The 17,807-nt window shown below is 40.4% G+C and overlaps 2 protein-coding genes across 6 annotated transcripts; one reads left to right on the forward strand and one right to left on the reverse strand.

Annotated features, from left to right (window-relative positions):
• Positions 1 to 922: 922 nt before the first annotated feature.
• Positions 923 to 5,348, forward strand: LOC131233404 (cytochrome b5-like). 3 transcript variants are annotated; one of them, XM_058230097.1, is made up of 4 exons: positions 923 to 988; positions 1,140 to 1,236; positions 4,748 to 4,814; positions 4,953 to 5,348. In XM_058230097.1, the coding sequence occupies exons 2-4, from the start codon at positions 1,150 to 1,152 to the stop codon at positions 5,201 to 5,203; spliced, it is 405 nt and encodes a 134-aa protein (XP_058086080.1). In that variant the 5' UTR covers positions 923 to 988; positions 1,140 to 1,149; the 3' UTR covers positions 5,204 to 5,348. The 3 variants fall into 3 exon arrangements, with proteins under 3 accessions (XP_058086080.1, XP_058086082.1, XP_058086081.1); XM_058230099.1 differs by having other exon boundaries at positions 929 to 989; positions 1,148 to 1,236; XM_058230098.1 differs by having other exon boundaries at positions 966 to 989; positions 1,121 to 1,236.
• Positions 5,349 to 8,018: 2,670 nt separating this feature from the next.
• Positions 8,019 to 17,127, reverse strand: LOC131233402 (rab GTPase-activating protein 22-like). Of its 3 annotated transcripts, XM_058230092.1 has the most exons (6): positions 17,008 to 17,121; positions 16,698 to 16,975; positions 15,129 to 15,261; positions 14,773 to 14,822; positions 10,492 to 10,545; positions 8,284 to 9,539 (listed from the first exon to the last, which is right to left on the reverse strand). In XM_058230092.1, the coding sequence occupies exons 2-6, from the start codon at positions 16,937 to 16,939 to the stop codon at positions 8,285 to 8,287; spliced, it is 1,734 nt and encodes a 577-aa protein (XP_058086075.1). In that variant the 5' UTR covers positions 16,940 to 16,975; positions 17,008 to 17,121; the 3' UTR covers position 8,284. The 3 variants fall into 3 exon arrangements, with proteins under 3 accessions (XP_058086074.1, XP_058086075.1, XP_058086076.1); XM_058230091.1 differs by having other exon boundaries at positions 8,019 to 9,539; positions 16,698 to 17,127; XM_058230093.1 differs by lacking the exon at positions 17,008 to 17,121 and having other exon boundaries at positions 16,483 to 16,850.
• Between the last annotated feature and the right edge of the window lie 680 nt (positions 17,128 to 17,807).

Here is a 17,807-nt window from a genome sequence, read left to right on the forward strand (position 1 = left end):
GCTCCTTAAACCAATAAGTTCACGCGGCGTAGCCCGCCTGAGTTTTATATAAGGCTTATTTTATCATTTTCACTTCGTTCTAATGAGTTAGATCTGATTTAACGGGTTTGATGAAAGATACACGCCATGGTGGCCCCACACACAAACTTACGGTTGACATCCCGTCCCTATTGTTCTTCGTGGTGTGGCCCACCCGCGTTATTGATTTGGCGGTTTTTTTGGGAAGCAGATTGGCAGCTGGTGTATGCACGTGTCGTGCAAAGACGAGCGCTGATGCTCCTCGATCTCGGAGTTGTACCAACGGTTCAAAGTGGATTAAAGTTACATGGCTAAAAATAATGTATTTATTATATCCACACCGTTCATCCAGAAAATGAATCATATCCAAAGATCAAATGGACCACACCAGCAGCCGAGGTAACGATTTTCACCGTTAAACATTTCATAGGGCCCACCGTAACGTTTATTTTTCTTCCAGTCTATTCATAAGGTCACGAAAGACATGAATGAAGAGTAAAAACAAATTTCATATTGATACAAAATTTCTGTGAACCCCAAGAGGGTTTCAATGGCAGACGTTCAATTCCCTACTGCTTTTTGTAGTGTGGTTCACTTGATCGTTAGATATGTCTTATTTTTCGTCTCAAGTCTTAAGACGAGTTAGCAAAGTGGATGGACGGTTTGGATATATCACATACATCATGATGGGACCTACAGAACTTGCTGACGTCAATACACCAGCTATATTGCTGGTGTGTGGTACACTAGCCAATCCGCTTCCATTTTTTTGGTCCCAGGAACTAGAATCGAGGAGCCAATCTGATGGACGGAGCGGGTTTTACACATCCAATATGGTGGGGCCCACAGATTTTGATGTTTCACGCGCTGCGTAAAACGGGCGTTGTAGAGGATTCCTGATGTACTAGTAGCCAGACTCTCGCTCCTAGCTTCGGAAGAGAAAGGAGAAGGAGCTCTCATTTCCCATTCTGGTAACGATATCTTCTTCTCTCTCTTTCTTCGTTTTTCTTTTCTCATCTTTTATGTGGTTTTACAATCGTTATAACTTCGATTTCGTTTGGATGGATTTTCGGATATGAAATCGGATTCCAATCTGACATAGGAGCAATCTCATGTCTTCGGTGAGCAGAGATGGCTTCGGATCCCAAAATTTATGTGTTTGAGGATGTATCGAAGCACAATCAAATCAAGGATTGCTGGCTTATAATCCACGGAAAGGTATTCGGAATCCTTTTCTCTATTTCATCTCCACTTCTGTGCGTTTGGATTCAAAATCGAATCGAATTGCAATTTGTTAGGCTACTAAACTGCAAGTATTTTAACTGTAGCTTCTTTCTTCTCTTGAGTTCATGTTGTTGATGTCTTAAATCTTTAAGCAACAGAGTTTGTCGATGGTATTGAAAAAATCCAGAAAATCCATGTTTTCTTGCTGGAACGTTTTGGTGATTTCTCGATGCCATCGACAGACTGTCGATGCTATTGAACTGCCATCGAGCAGACGTGCAAAATTGCATAAGTGCAGGATTTGTTTCCGATTTCGATTGTGATTCTCATAGAGGCTATATATGGGTGTAATCGGGATTTGAGAAAATATAGATGTGTTCTATATTTTCTAAATTCGTTCTTAAGGGTTTCAAAGGGTATAGCTTGGGGAGATTTGAGGCTTGTTTGAATCGGGTAATCTCTATCTCTTGTAATTTTCTGTTTTCATAGTGCGTTACTTTCGCTTTGTGCCGTGGTTTTTTCCATCTTAAATTCAGAGTGTCTGTGATTGGACTTGGTTGTACGATTGGAATAATCTGCTTGATTCTTCTTTGTGTGCTTCCACAGTTCCCCAACAGTTCATGAGCTTCAAATTGCCATTACATTACTATTTAGTCCACTATCTGCAACTGATATGCTAGGAATGTTGGAAGCATCATTCATTTTCGCCATTTCCTCTTGATCAGAACCGAGTGTTTGCCATTCAATTCACTGGGCTCATTTGTCATTTCTACTCTAATTCAATAAGAGCTTTTCCAATAAGAGCTACTCTCATATGCTCCTTTTGTTGGTTTGGTAAAATCACTTTTTCAAAATCTGAAAAGCAATTATTTGAAACAAGCATGTTTGGCGAAACATTTAAATAAGATATTTTTTAGGGGTTGTTGATGTCATTTTTAAAGATTATGAAAGCTCCATTTTTTGGTGGATATCAGCATAGATGGACCGTGCTGAACACGACCATACGCATGCAGAAACTGTGCAGCTGAAGGACTCAATCTTGTTTCTTTTAGTTATCTGTGGATGAAATCTTGATCTGTTCTGTTTCACAAGAAGGGAAATTTGGTAGGATTCGGATTTGAAAGGATATCAATGTTTTCTAATGTGTATACTCAGGTTTTCCAGTTTTAAAAATGGGGCCCATGGTTTTAATTTACTCAGACCATTGGTCTGTTGTGATCCACCGTTGGGGGACCATCCCCTAAACAATCTCGTTGATTGGATAATGCTAAGCTTTCATTTTGCGGGTGACGTATAGATGGTTAAGAACAGAGATACACCAACGGTTCACACTTGGCTGAAGAGTGACCCATCAAGACTTGTGGTAGATTCTTCCAATCTGGATGTTTTCAGGGCATGGTCCATCCACAGTGGGGCTGAAGAGACCAATGGTCTGGCTTGCTTATATAGACTGAAAACCTGAGCATACTGTGAAATGCTTCAGGTTGATGACCATTTTCTTCCTAAAAGAGAAATGCTAGCTTGCTTTCTGCTTTCTTCACCATTTCTGAAATGGTGGTGACTCAATCCAGATCACGGGCCTGGTTATTGGTAAATCAATTCCCAAATATCACACTTGCAGCCTAATCAGTGGTGATCATCTAATGGATGGTGAAGAGGTTTGGAATTCCACTAAGAATGTCAGATGTCAATGATCATCCTTGGCCAGTGTGAATTTTGGGATGTTGTCCATCCACAATGGGTCTGGCGTGCTTATATAGACTGAAAACCTGAGCATACTGTGAAATGCTTCAGGTTGAGGACCATTTTCTTCCTGAAAGAGAAATGCTAGCTTGCTTTCTGCTTTCTTCACCATTTCTGAAATGGTGGTGACTCAATCCAGATCACGGGCCTGGTTATTGGTAAATCACTTCCTGAATATCACGCTTGCAGCCTAATCAGTGGTGATTGCCTAATGGATGGTGAAGAGGGTTGGAATTCCACTAAGAATGTCAGATGTCAATGATCATCCTTGGCAGTGTGAATTTTGGGATGTTGTCCATCCACAATGGCTCCCATGCTTTGGAAGGTCTGCATTGACTTACTAGTGTATTCCACAGTACAGTGAGTGAATCACCGCCCTATAAAAAATTGTGGAGAACATACATGGTAGTCTAGCCGGAAGATATTCAAGGGAAGGGAAATGTGTTGGTGGATCTGAAAACTTCTAGACTTGATTAGTCCAAACTAAGGCTGTGTCTGGAAGTTCTTCACTTAGTCAAGGATGGAATGTGCTTAAATCTCAATTGGGATAAGAATTCCTTGGTTGAGATTCAGTGTCGGAAAGTGGTAAAGTAAAACACCACCTAATGCAGTTGCACCAAATGCAATGCAATGATGGGTTCTACTCAAGCCGTGGAGCCAATCCCCTTCTATAATTACTCCCAAACACCACCCTAAATCTAAGATGATGGTCAAGTTTTGCGGTATGTAGTTATAACTCATGTGGTAATAACACATTTAGTTATAGTAAATTATTAATACACATTATTATAAGCATATGCTGACCCCAAATAGCTGGGACAAGGTTATGACGATGATGATGATGAATGACAGTATTACAAGGGTTTCCTTGGAGGAAAATGCCTCAAAGCTCTTGGTTTTTTTTTTTTTTTTCTTTTTAAGACAGAACAGTCAATATAGTGAAATTTCTTGTTTCCCAAAAAATACCTTCCAAAAAGGTTCTTGTTTTCCTATTCATAAGGCTAGTTTATGTTACAACAGATCATATATTTATAATTAAGAATAACCTATTTTATTAAGAAGGCACTGGTAGATAGGAATTTAATGACCATTTGGACTCTGCTCATAACTACAGAACTACCCAACATTAGAAGGGTGCTTAAACAAGTAAACAGCTACTTTACTATAAAGCTGCCTGGGTCTCAATGCATGGCTCAGTGGTTGATGCACTACGTTTCAACACTGAAGGCATGGGTTTGAGTGCCTATGTGGGGTGCGCATGGGTGGGCGCGTGTGTAAAAAATAAAAATAAATAAATAAATAAATAAAACTGTAAAGCTGCCCTTGCATATCTCCACATGCTCAGCTTATCTGTTAACTACCCATGAGAAAAGGAAGAATGCATCACTTCCTCAATTTCCCTTAGTTCCCACTTCAAATTAACTACTATTCTAGTCAACTATTCAATGATCCATGCTATGTGCTGTTCTAATTCCATCCTTACGGTTCCTTCCGCCCTTTTTTTCCCATTTACACACAACTTTTAACTTTTCAGTATTGCAATTGATGAAAATGAACAATTCGATCTCGATAAATGAATACATGGAGATGGATAGGATTACTAATCGAGTTGGTTGCTTCCGTCTAGTTTGTTGTCATGATGAACACTTTGAATTATTACAATCTCTCTGATTCTCTATAACAATAGCTGCCATATATTTTTGCCTGCAATATCTCCCCATTTATGTTAGCCACTAATCAACTGCTCTAATTACCATCTTAGGTTTATGATGTGACTCCATTTATGGAGGATCATCCAGGAGGTGCTGAGGTCTTGCTAGCAGCAACTGGTAAAAGATCTTGATCTTACATTTCTCCCTCTCCCTTTTCTAGCACTATTCCTGATATCACATGTTCTTGGACCTTGCTTTCCTTATCATGTCACATCATGTGAATCCCATTCATTAGTTCCATCCAATATTTTGCAGGAAAAGATGCAAAAAGCGATTTTGAAGATGTGGGCCACAGCGAATCTGCAAAAGAAATGATGGATACATACTACATTGGTGAAATCGATGTCTCAACTATCCAGGCAAAACGTAACTACCTTCCTCCTGGGACAGCAGCCTACAATCCTGATAAAAGTGGCAAGATGGTGATAAAGATTTTACAGTTCCTAGTGCCCCTTATGATTTTGGGCCTGGCCTTAACTGTTAGACACTATACGAAAGTAGACTAGACGAATCAACAGGAACTGATTTTGTTTCCTGTACTTACAACTATGATATAGTGGTGGTGCATGTGTCGGGAAGAATTTCAGCTCACCTTCTGGTTTTTTAAAGTTCATTGCAATTAGAATTTCTTACTCCAAAGTTCCATACTCACTTGCACATGTTGGTAGGATAGAAGAAGGGAAACTGGTAGGGTGCATTTGGATGCACTCTCCCATTGAATTGAGTTTCTTATTATTTAAGTAAAAATGAAAATAACCAAATTTTCATTACCTTAGCATTTGTATTGAAAGACAGAGCTTTAGACTGCAATTATGTTAATTTCAAGTTGAACTTGTAGGGAATGTAGCCACAATTTGGGGAAACTTATTATGAAGTCTGTGAAACATCATTAATTTTTTCAATTCCCTCTTTGATAAAACCGAATGTTAACAGCCCATTGATTTGTGCATCTAATTGCAGCCTTAATGAAATCAGTCACAATCTAACTAGTTGGTTTTCTTCATTTAATCAAACATCAACGGGATTCCTATGCATCTAGGAAACCATCTGCATTGTGGTTTGGGCAGCAGTGGGAACCGAAGCTTCATCAAGTTGGATTTTCCAGCTTGAGATTAGAAGGAACACGCCCTATCTACCCGAAAAGCAAAGAAACTTCCCCTAGTGCCCTTAGGGGTCGTTTGGCACCATGGATTTGAGGGGATTTCAAATCCCCTGATTGGTTTTTTGGCAGCATAAAGTAACTGGGGGTTTCAAATCCGGTCAAAGAGAGGGTTTGAAATCCACATTGAGAGCTTGGATTACACCTAAAATCCTTTCAATAGTTGCATGTGTAACATGTTTGTCACCGTACTATTATTCTATTGGTTACATGGCCCACTAATGATATCCAAAAAGAATTAGATTATCAATTGCATCACTATTAATTTCTTTAATATGATGATCAGCACCATCCAAACATTGTCCATGTAAATCAACGGTTAAGAATCGTTGGTTAGTCACTCGGACATGATCTTGTGCTTGTGGCCCATCTGAGACTTGGAATTTCATCGTTTTCAGGCAAAGCATATATTTCAGTGGGCTTATTACAACCATTGTGTCAAACATTACACATGTCACTAATTAGAGATATTAAAGTTGATTTAGTAATTAAATTCAAACCCCTATAAATATACCACACAGTTACTTTTGGATTAAAGTTGATTCCCAATCTAGGGTGCCAAACACAGTAGGAGGATTTCAAATCCAGGGGGTTCCAAATCTACTCTCCCAAACAGGCCCTTATGTGCAGGAAATGATACTGTTTGAAAGATAACATAGCTGGCATATGAGGCCACGAGGAGTGAAGATTGAGATGTCGGCACCTGCAGGTGCTTGGGTGAGGGATACAATAGCACTTGCCAGTAGCTGCTTCTCGCTCGAGTGAGGCGTGGTAGCAACCATAGTTCTAGAACTTACTGACTCATGACTTGAAATGTGGCCAAGTCAACTCGACAAAATTTTGAGCCGAGTCTCTAAGACTCAGAGTCACAAGCACAACTTAGTCCGGACTCAACAGGGGTGTGCTTAGTCCGGACTCAACAGGTGTTGGTGTGGTAGCACACTGTAGTTCTAAAACTCACTGACTTAACTCGAAACTCAGCCAATCCAACCTTGACAAGATTCGAGCCAGGTCTCTAAGAAACTCAGTCACGAGCAAGATTTGGTCTGAGCACTAAACAACTACAACTCAGGCTGACCCAACATCTCAGCGTTACTGCAACCGGCTCAGAAGCACGGTATAGCAGCACAAACAAAGATGGGTTACCTCGTCAATTGAGGATATCCTCATTGTACTTGGGTTTTCAGTTTTTTCCAAGTGGGACCTTCTGCTCAGTAATTGAGGTTAATGGTCCTGGGTTTGAATTGACCATGTCTTGAAAATCTCCTAGCTTGAGTATGAAGAAAATTCAAGGATGAAAGAGTACAGGGAAATGTCTATTGATCAACAAACACCCAACTGTACAATTTCACACACAAGCCCCTACATGAGATGTGGCCCATCAACTTATAGATTCTAATTTAATCAGCATAGGCTCCAATGATACTTGGATCGGGCGTGCCATTTACTAAATGTAAATGGCATCAGGATTAAACAGATCCTGGCCTAAAAATAAGAGACTGCTACTTGTGTGCATCTCCTCAACTCCCAATAACTATTCAAAAAAAAAAAAAAAAAAAACACGAGAAGTACCCTGTAAGGCAGCTCATGTACCCACCACATATGGACCACAGTGGCATATAGGTACAAGATCCAATCCATTCATCAGAATTCCAATATATAATTGCCCTGACCCAAGAATCAGGTCAGATAACTTGTTTGGAGGGCCACAATTTCGGGGCAAAAAAAAAAACATCATGGCTGAGAAAAACTTGGCAGAATGTTTCGAACCTGTCCAATGGTTTCTGACGTAATGACCTACCTGCTGAGTCTACCAGCTTTATATTTGCGCAAGAAAATCTACACCGTCCACCCCACCAGACAGGCAGCTTCAATATTTGCACCTGTTTGCCATGCTGGCACATGGAGGTGGTGTGCAGATGGTATGCCTTGCACACAGCGTGTGGGCTGGGCAATATTTGCACCCTGCTTTCACGTCCAGTCATGCATGTTTAAGCGGAGAAGGTTCTTGCATGCACTGATTAGTCGGAATCATGGTCAATCTGGATATGAAAAGGCACCATACTCGAGAGTTGTGGATCCAACCACCCATTTTCGGCCATCTTAACCAGTCACAGCGTGTCCCACTGTTCATAAATATTGACAAAATGAAAAGGAAACAGTTAGAAAAGGGGGCAATTGTAACATTTTTTAGTACTTCCAAAAGCCTCTTTGGTCCAAAGAAGATCTCTATAAGCAGGAATTCTCCGACGTAGCTTTTCCCACTACCACAAAAGCATTGAAATTAATACATTTGGCGATCACCACATTCAGTTTGTAGAAACGGTTTCCCAGAAATGATTGTTACAAGCACTGTGGAAACGTGGTGAACCCCATAAGATTAAGATGACGAAGAATGAGAAAGTACCATTTAGAAGTGGGCCCCAATCTATATTTTGTCATGGAGGGTCACCACCAAGTCGTGGGCATCATCCAGAAGCTTCCATACATCTAGCTGCCCAGCCATGCTATTGCACTCCCTTAAGATCTCATCCATGCTGCTGTATTTTTCAATGATCAGCTTCCTCCTCTGCAACACAGAGGCCGCAATTGCATACAGCAGCAGGTCTTCTGTAGGTGGGGCCCGCATCCTTATTCTTCCCCATGCAGACTTCCCAATGCCTGACCTTATTGCTGCCTGGTCCGCCCACATCACCTCCCACAAGCACAAAGTCTGCTCAAAATTCAGCTCTCTCCTGAACATCACCACCACCATCCTGTACACGAAGAAGCAGTCCTCCGCCTGCAGCTTCTCCAAATGCCTGTAGAGATGAGAGTCCTTCGACTTTATGATCTTTGACACTGTGTTAAGTTGTCTCCTGATCCCCACTTCATCAAGTCTGAAATTGTGGCGGGCCTTCCTCATGAACCCCACGAAGCACCAGAAGGCTTCATAGTCCTCCTCCATCACTGCAATTATGGGTGAGAGCAGATCGCTCATCCCTTGACAATAACCAATTTCAGGGTCATACATGGCATAGGCTTCAAGGATGGCCACCAAGCGGGCCGCATGGAATATCCTGCATGGATCCAAGTGGTCATAGTCTTTTAACCCAACTGCCTCAGCAAACTCCTGTGCCTTTTCCTCCGGTACCCCTGCCTGGGATGGAGAATAGACGATCCACTCAGCATTGGCCCGCACAGCATCAAGGCGAATGATTCTTTGCCATGTAGCAAAATCCTCAGCTGTGTGAACTTTGAATCTTCTTCCATTGAATGAATCAGTCTTGGTGACCTTGGGATTGCTCTCTTCAATCTCTTCAGTTGCACGGAGCAACTGAGTGCTTTCAGATTCTTCACCTGAGGATTCAAACCCTGAAGATTCAGTATCTGCAGCATAAGCATCAATGTAGGTGATGCCGCTCTCATTATCTTCTTCTTCTTCTTCTTCCATCAATGTCTTGGAATGAGATTCCTCCTCATGCACTTGGAGATCTACTTCCAGGTTATCTGGGCTTGCTCCTTCCATGGAAAGTGACTGCCTCGCGCTAACCACATCTTCGGAACCAGGAGAATCCGGGTTCTGGTTAAAACTGCTGCTCTCTCTGGATTGGCTACCACCAACTTCTTTGGACTTCTTAAAACTCTCATTGCTTTGCTTTGAGAGTCGCCGACATTGTCTTCTGAGGTTTTCATATTCTTTTCTGCATAACAAACATACAGGAGCCATGATCTTTCAAGATCATTGGAGTATAATGAATACAAAGGAATTTTCTCTTAGTATCTGATAAAGATGGAAATATTGTGGGGTCCTGCTCATCCACAAAAATATGCTGAAATGCAGGATTCTGTACATTCGGGACCATGGTTTGTTCATCCAAACCATTTGAACAGAACGGCTCTGTGGACAGGGTGATGCCTTCCACATAGGAATTCGAACCCTTCAATTAACCAATAAATGGTTGAGGAAATACCAAACTGCTTATATTCAAAGTAAAGCAGTCCGACACTCAAAGGATATGGTCTCCCAATCTAGTAAATTGATTTTTGGGCAATCCTTGTGCCCTCAGATCAATGGTCTGGACTCTGGATCTTAAACCATAGTTTGCTGATTAGCAGGACCTCATGATTCCTCTCATACGATCATAAGATCGATAACATTATCAAAAAACTGCAATGACCCATTGTCTAGAAACCATGTATCCCGGTATGGATATCAAGTATTGCAAGGACTGGGTGGGTCAGATCCTCTTAAATCCAAATTCTTGAGAAACAGCTAGGGACTGGGGAAAGGATGGTTGCAACTTTAGTATAATCATGTTAAAATATTTCCCTAATAATATTACAAGACAGTTTCATAGCTGGGATGATTTACTATAAATTCTAAAACAAGCTAAATAAGTAGTAAATTCTAAAACAATCTAAATAACTAATAGGTTTAAGAGCTCAAAAATGAGTAGCTCAGGATTTCCAAGTCCTAGGGAAGACGGATCCCTTATCCTGATCAAAGGATCTGACTTGGGTACTCCGGCCTTTAGAAGAATCCAAGCATCACCGATTAGACCAATCATGAAGGAATACATGCATGCATGTTGCCTTCAGGTACAGACCACAGACTGACTACGTGGAAGATAACAGGGATTGGGTGCACAGTACCTTTTCTTCATCCTGATAACATTTCTTTCTGCCTTGGAACTTTTCAGGCTATAACTGCACAACAGAGCAACCCAGTCAAGAACAATGTTGGTGATTAAGTCCAAATACTACTTGGCAACCATGAAGCACAGCAATTTACAGACGGTTCCCAAAGAGTAACTAGGACCAATTCAGTCATGTTTTCAAGTTCCAATTGAACACTTTCCAATTTTTTATTAGGATCAAAGGAGAAGATTATTCTTTTTACCAAAAATGTACGGATCAAATCACAATCTTATAATTATAATAAGAACAAGAGATGTTTCTCGATCAATCGCTTTGCCCCTCATTCTTCAAGAATCAGAAAGGAACAATCACGGAGTTGGTGCATAAGAATGCCAAAATAAACAATCAATTAAAATTTAGAAAAGAACATTTCTTCCAGAACTGTTTAGGTTCTGAGTTCTGAGTAAGGTGATTTCCATGTAAGGCCATGGGCAATACTAAATATTGTAACTTTAATTCTAAAAGCTAAATATGTGAAGAAAAGAAATTGCAGAGACCAGAGTACTTGAAAATGATACGCAAAATTCAAAAGATATGCAGAGTTCACGAAAGAACTATGTAAATACAACAAAACAGTAATGTGAGCGAATTGGTGGCCCAAGTCATATGCTAAGCCTATTTCTCTTAGGTATGTAACTGGGAGGATCTGTTTACACATAGGCATAGCCCTCAAAGATCTAACCCTCTCTATTTCTTCCAAAAATGAGATCATAATTTTCCAATAGTTCAAGAATCACTAGTCATAGTACTTTGTGTTCTCTTATAAACATGAAAGGCTTATTAGATAATATTTGTGTTGAATTTTTTTCTATGGAAGTGGAAATAATAGCAATAGAAGAAATGCTAAACCACATGTAAATGAATGGAGAGGAAGTACTGATGAGGGAGACTCATCTGCTGAAAATAGGAAAATTGAAGTATCATAGTATTAATGACTTTGCAGACAAAGTTAACTGATGATTCTCCAAAAACCAGAACCACAACTAAGATAACTTAGAGACTAATTTCCTCAAAACAATAGGCAAGGTTTTTTCTTTCAAAAATAATATCTTTGCCAATTCATTCAAAGACACCAGTTTTTTGCAACTCCATCACCTAATGACCCTAGTTATAGACATCACTTCTGCTTTGCTTCCCAAAGTGCACAAATTTACAATAGTGATGTTTTTTCCCTCTTGTTTCCTACAATCTACCAATTCTGAAGATTGGTAATGTTCTTGTTTTGGATCTAATCAAGAAAGGTTTTTATGGCCACGCATGTGTTGTTCATACAACTACAATAAAACTCACTTGCATGAATAAGAGATGATACCATGCTCATGACACATAAGTCTTCCCTTGTCTTTACAGGGAGAATGCCAAGAAGGATTCCTTAGTTAAATTGCTATGAAGTCATGGGAGCTAAAATAGTTGGGGGCATCGAATTGAGGAATCTCAAAATTGTGAAATGGATGAGTATTCTCAGATGATGGAGTCTTTATGAGGTTTTCATATCCTGGCAAGCTGGCAAGGAAGGAATGTATGCATTTGGAAATGGCATTGTAATAGTTAGTTTTCCTCTCACTCTCTCCCTCAAAAGTTGATGAATGTTAGAGCCAGTGTTTGAATTATCTCTGATATTATCGAAATATCTCCGATATTATCTCTATCTCCAGCTCAGCAATACCGATGACACATGTAGCTATACCGATAACACTGGTAGTATCAGAAATTTCAAGTATTAGCATTGTATCGCTATGTATCGCCAATGTATCAATATCGCTAATGTAATCACCAATATTTTCAACTATGTAAATTCTATGTGTCGCTTGTATTGCCAATGCATCAATATCGCTAATGTATCGCCAATATTTTCAACTATGTAAATTCTATGCAATGCTTGTATCATAAGTGTATTGACGATATTTCAATAATATCGCCAACATATTGATATCATCAAAATTTTGTTTATTAGAAAAAAATTATTTCAAATTTTTTTTCGTGGGCACGTGGTTGCATGTAGTGTTCAATTTGTAATTGATAATATTGATAATATCTTGATATTATCGACATCGTAACATGCAATATTAAGACCACAATCTTTCGTTTCCTTTCTAATTGTTAATGATTTCATGGTGAAATATCGTGTTGTTGATATTTTGCAATATCAATGGATGGTTGGATGATTAAATATGCCAAATGGGAAGGTTGGACTGATTTCTTATAATAGCACATGCTTTTAAGGCCCCGTTGAATGGAAACTTATTATATATGCATTCTTTTTGCAATTTTTTTATTTCTAAATATGCAAATATGTACATTTTATCATCTCCTAAAGTTTCGCTGAAAATTCCACCGCTTTTCCCATGTTTCCACACATTTCCAATTATCAACGATATTATCGGCGATATCAATGTTGTTTCCGTATCCCTGGCCAGCGAAACCTGTGGCGATACCAATACTTCGAACACTGGTTAGAGCTTCCCCACTAGTTCCCTTACTTGGTATCCATGGCCCCTCAGGGTTGAAGCCTATGGACAGCAGACAAGATTCTTACCTTGAACAACATTGAAAGGGGCATAAGGTTTGGACTTGGGATCCTTTGGAGAATCTCAAAGAATAGGCAGCGTTAACTAGTTAGGATAGAGGCCTGTTCCAAGAAAGGAGTGTGATGGAGAATGCTCCTACTAGTTGTGTTGGGAAATCTAGAAGGAGAGCTGAGACTTCAACGAGAAAGATACTCTCATGGAGAAACTAATCGATTGTATCAAAGGAAATCTCATTAAATTGGGCAATGGCCCAAACTGAATTTCAAGGGATTTCAACAGTGGGACACAGATTGCATCCTACCCCCGCCCGGACAGTAATCCGTCCAGGCAGGGCTCTGTGGGGTCCACCGTGATGTAAGAGTTTTATTCATACCGTTCATCGTTTTTCTCGGATCATTTTAAGATATTATCCAAAAAAGAGTGGCAGGTCCAAGGCTTAAGTGGACCACAAAGTGGGGATTGAACGTCCACCATTAAAAACTTCTTGGGAGCTGGAGAAGTCTCAGATCAAGCTGATATTTGTTTTTTCACTTCATCCACGTCTAAATGACCTTATTAATAGGTTGGATGGCAAAAAAACATCAAGGTGGCCCTTAAAAGGGTTTCAACGGTAGGTTTCATTATCACTATAGCTTCCTTTGGTGTGGTCCACTGGGGTTGTGGACCTACCTCATTTTTAGAATCATACCTTAAAATAACCTGAAAAAAGCGATGCACGGCGTGGATAAAACACTTACATCACGATGGGCCCCACAGAGCCCTGCCCGGACGGATTACCGTCCGGGCGGGGGTAGGAGGCAATCAGCGTCCTCAACAGTGGACTTGCTTCACTGGTGGGCTTTGGTGGTGAAGAGTGAAGCTTATAATCCAAGATCTAAATATTGTACCACAATGGAAGTGTCCTCCGGAACAAAGGATAGCAAAAGCTAAACTTCGATAGCTCCTACCAAGGAATACAGGTCCTGGTGATAGGTGAAATCTTACAGGACGATAAGAGCTTCATAATTTTCACTGGCCCCCCTCCCTCCCTCAAGAATGGCAATGAACTCCCTTGATAGAGTGGCATGGTGGAAAAGGATGCGTGCAGCCAAACCCAATTAGGTGGTATAAAGCTTAGATGATAATGATGATGATGATGAATGGCAATGAATCCCATCCCTTTTCTCGTGGTAGGGACATGATCCCAATCTGTTTATGTATTTCTTTTTTCCCTTTTTGTCACTAAAATGTGCACCATCTGTCAAAAAAAGGACATACACGCACAGACACATGGAAGGTTCTTCCATGTGATCTAAGACGGAGAACCTTGCAAATATTGCTACTAAACATCTTACTGATGCCGAGATACAACAGTTAGAGATAATAAAAACAAAAGCAAATATATTCCAAAAGGACGCATACATTTTAGAAGCCCTTCCAGCTTAGTTAACTCTTAAGCACTTTTGCAGTACATTCAAGGACTGTTTAAGAACCAATCGTTGATAGAGAATCAAAATAATGTGCAGGCATGTAAGGTATCTAGAGAGAGTGGAAAACCTTTTTTTTCCAGCCGGTAGACAGTAGCAAAGAAATACAAGTGAATTAGCATCACCTACTTAAAATGCAAGAAAACAAAGGCAGATATACTCATAAGCAGAAACTCAAATTTGCTAGGCTATCTACCTGATGCTTGCATAATTCAAAGATTATAGAGGCTAGAAAATCTTACACTCCAAGGAGGAAAGGCCAAACCTCGGGCCTAATGCTTGGGTCAACACCCTACATCATAAATAGGATGAATGAGAAGACAACTCCAAGAACACTAAAATAATAACAAGGGGAATGGTTGAGGCCTAAGAAACACAGTTGATGACTGATCACCTGCAACCAGAAGTACTGTACGACCCTTCTCTATGCCCATGGATTTTTTGTTTACAAAATTTTCCCCCTTTTAAAAATGGGTCAAGTTAAGCCACAGCTCACTTTAGGTGATCAGTCCTCAACATAATTTGGACAATGAAATTCAAAATTAAAAAAATTCAAACAACTGCAACCAAACAGATCAAATATAATAAAGAAACTCACTCCACTGCGAACTTTCTTCAAAAACTTCACTCCATCTCGGAGCTTTCCATCTGGTGAAAGTAGACTTTCCCATTGTTGAGGTGAAAGGGCATGCTTTCTTCTCCTACGAGACCATGGAGATTTCAGATTGCCCCTGAAAGTTATGAAGCAATATCAGAGTGATTCTCATAAAGACTGCAAAACTGAAGAATAAATAAATGAATAGCTGAATTGGCCAATTATGAACAGCCAATAGCTAGAAATGTCAATAAAAAGCAAATATTAGATGAAACCAAAAAAAAAAAAGAAAAGAAACTGCAAAATTCTGATACAGTCATTAGAAGCACCACTTGTCAGTTAGGAAATGGACATCAACACAACAATGTCAAATTCACCAACACCCTTGCAGGAAACAAAAGTGCCAAAACGATCACAAGACAACCAAACAGATGGGGGCAAAAAAGACATGAAAGGTAACCTCTTGACCTCAATGTTATACATCATCATCGCTGCACAAATACAGCCCAACTATGGGAAGATAATATTGACCATAACTACATTCCCACAAAGCGTACTTGGAGAAATACGCCCAGAAAGTGGGACTTGATCCCAATAGTGTATAAATTTCAGAAAAGCTTAGACTAAAAAGAAATACAGACAACGACTGCAAAAACACAGAGAGGGAGAGGGAAGAGGAGGAGGAAGAGGAGGAGGAGGGAGACCCAGCAACAAGAACTCGATCTCGGCCATACATGAATTGATAGGAAGCCTGTATTTGAGAAAATGCACTGACATTTACCAAAGATCAGCAAAAGTATGCAGTAGAATGTTCAATAAGGCAGAATCGAACAGAATCGAACAGGATTTATAATAATAATAATAATAATAAATCTCCTACACATGCGAAATACAGGGAAAGCTAAAGTAGCTCAGATCAGCTTCTGAAGAACCAGCAATTCATACAGAAAGCCCCCCATGACGGCGTGTTCCAAACTTCAAACCTCAAACATACAAAGGTGGCAGTAATCCGAAAAATCCAGATAGCCAGGATACATTCTAGACAACATTCAAGTCCCCATATGATTCCAAATCCTGTAAAATGACACAGATCCCAAATTGCAAAAACCCAATCTCCCTCCCAGGTGATTCATATTGAGATATAGTTTTCATAATGTTTTTCATATATATATATATATATATATATATATATATATATATACACACACAAAATATTACTAAAAGACCCAACTATCAAACATTTGATCAACAGAATGAAGACGGTGTGTACGACACCAGATCTGAAGGGTGAAAAACGGAAAATATCAGAAGAAGATAAGAAGTAGATCAAAGGGGAGGGATTGGAAAAGAGACTCACCGATCGGGGACGGGTAAGGAAGATGATGACGATGACTGTGGTGGTGCGACGGCAACATAAAGAACCGACCTTAAATGAATCCATGACGACGAGGACGACGAAGTGTGGGTTCGGCGAAGGGATTTCATTTCATTGAGATCGAGTAACAGGAATTTGGATTGGAAGAGGATTGGATTTTTTTTCTGAGAAGGAGGTGGCGATGCTGTTATTGTTACCTACGGGAGTAGATGATTGTGGCGGCCAAGGCCAGGCCTGCCATGGCCGTCACCGCGATCGCTACCTTGCTGGCATCACCCGTCGTCGTCGCCCAGAAGCCGCTGCCCCCGCTGCTGCCGCTGAAGATGCTGCTGCCGCCTTTGCCTTCGACGGTGATTCCTCCACCATTACCGGGATTCGAGAAGAACATCGATAGCAGAAATCTACAGACAAATGGAGCCAGCAACCGCACTTCCACCATCACCCAAATTCCTGCTTTTACTCACTCTCTCTCTCTCTCTCTCCCTCCCTCTCTCTCTCTCTCCCCACCCTTTTTTTGCCCTTTCCCTTTCCTTCTTTTTCTCTTTTTTCTTCTCTCTAATCTCAGTCCTATCTAATCAAACCTCATGTAATACTCTCTCTCTCTCTCTCTCTCTCTCTCTATGCATCCTGGGGATGAGGGTAACGAAGACTACAGAGAGGGGACCAGTTTGATACTCTGGCTACATATGATGCTTGATACGCAGGCACTTATAAATGGTACACGTGTAATATATCAACACAAATAAACCGACCCTAGTGTGGAACCCAGTTTCACTTTGCGTTCCGAAAAAATATTGGTAGAACAATATGTATCTCTGATCTGTGGACAGTTTTTTGTTGAGACCATTGGATATTTTTCATTCCTACCCGTCCAATAAATAACGACCAATATGACGGTAAGATGATCAAATAAGTTTTGTTTTTGGTTTTGATAGGATAGCCTTCTGATCAGGATGGCCGTACTCGTTTAAGAAAAATGGACGGTTAGATAAAAGTTAGCAACTTTGATGGGCCTGATTTTTAGGTCTAGGGTATGGTTACACGGACACGATATGCTAAGCCCGGAGGAACCGGAATATGGTACAATCATCTCTCGACAGTACGTGTGGCACGGTGATGTATAAATCTAGTCCATCCATCTGCTGGGCCCAGTATATGGGTGGACCCTATGGGTACATCATCTGGCCACGTGTACCGTGGAGAGATGGGCCCAAATGTACTGGATTTTCCAGCTCATCATCTTCTCTAACTACCTTGCTTATGCCTTATTAATGGCCGTAATATCTCGGAAGTCTACTTTGTTGGGG

The sequence above is a fragment of the Magnolia sinica genome, chromosome 18 (genome assembly GCF_029962835.1).
Source record: "Magnolia sinica isolate HGM2019 chromosome 18, MsV1, whole genome shotgun sequence".
Classification (NCBI taxonomy): domain Eukaryota; kingdom Viridiplantae; phylum Streptophyta; class Magnoliopsida; order Magnoliales; family Magnoliaceae; genus Magnolia; species Magnolia sinica.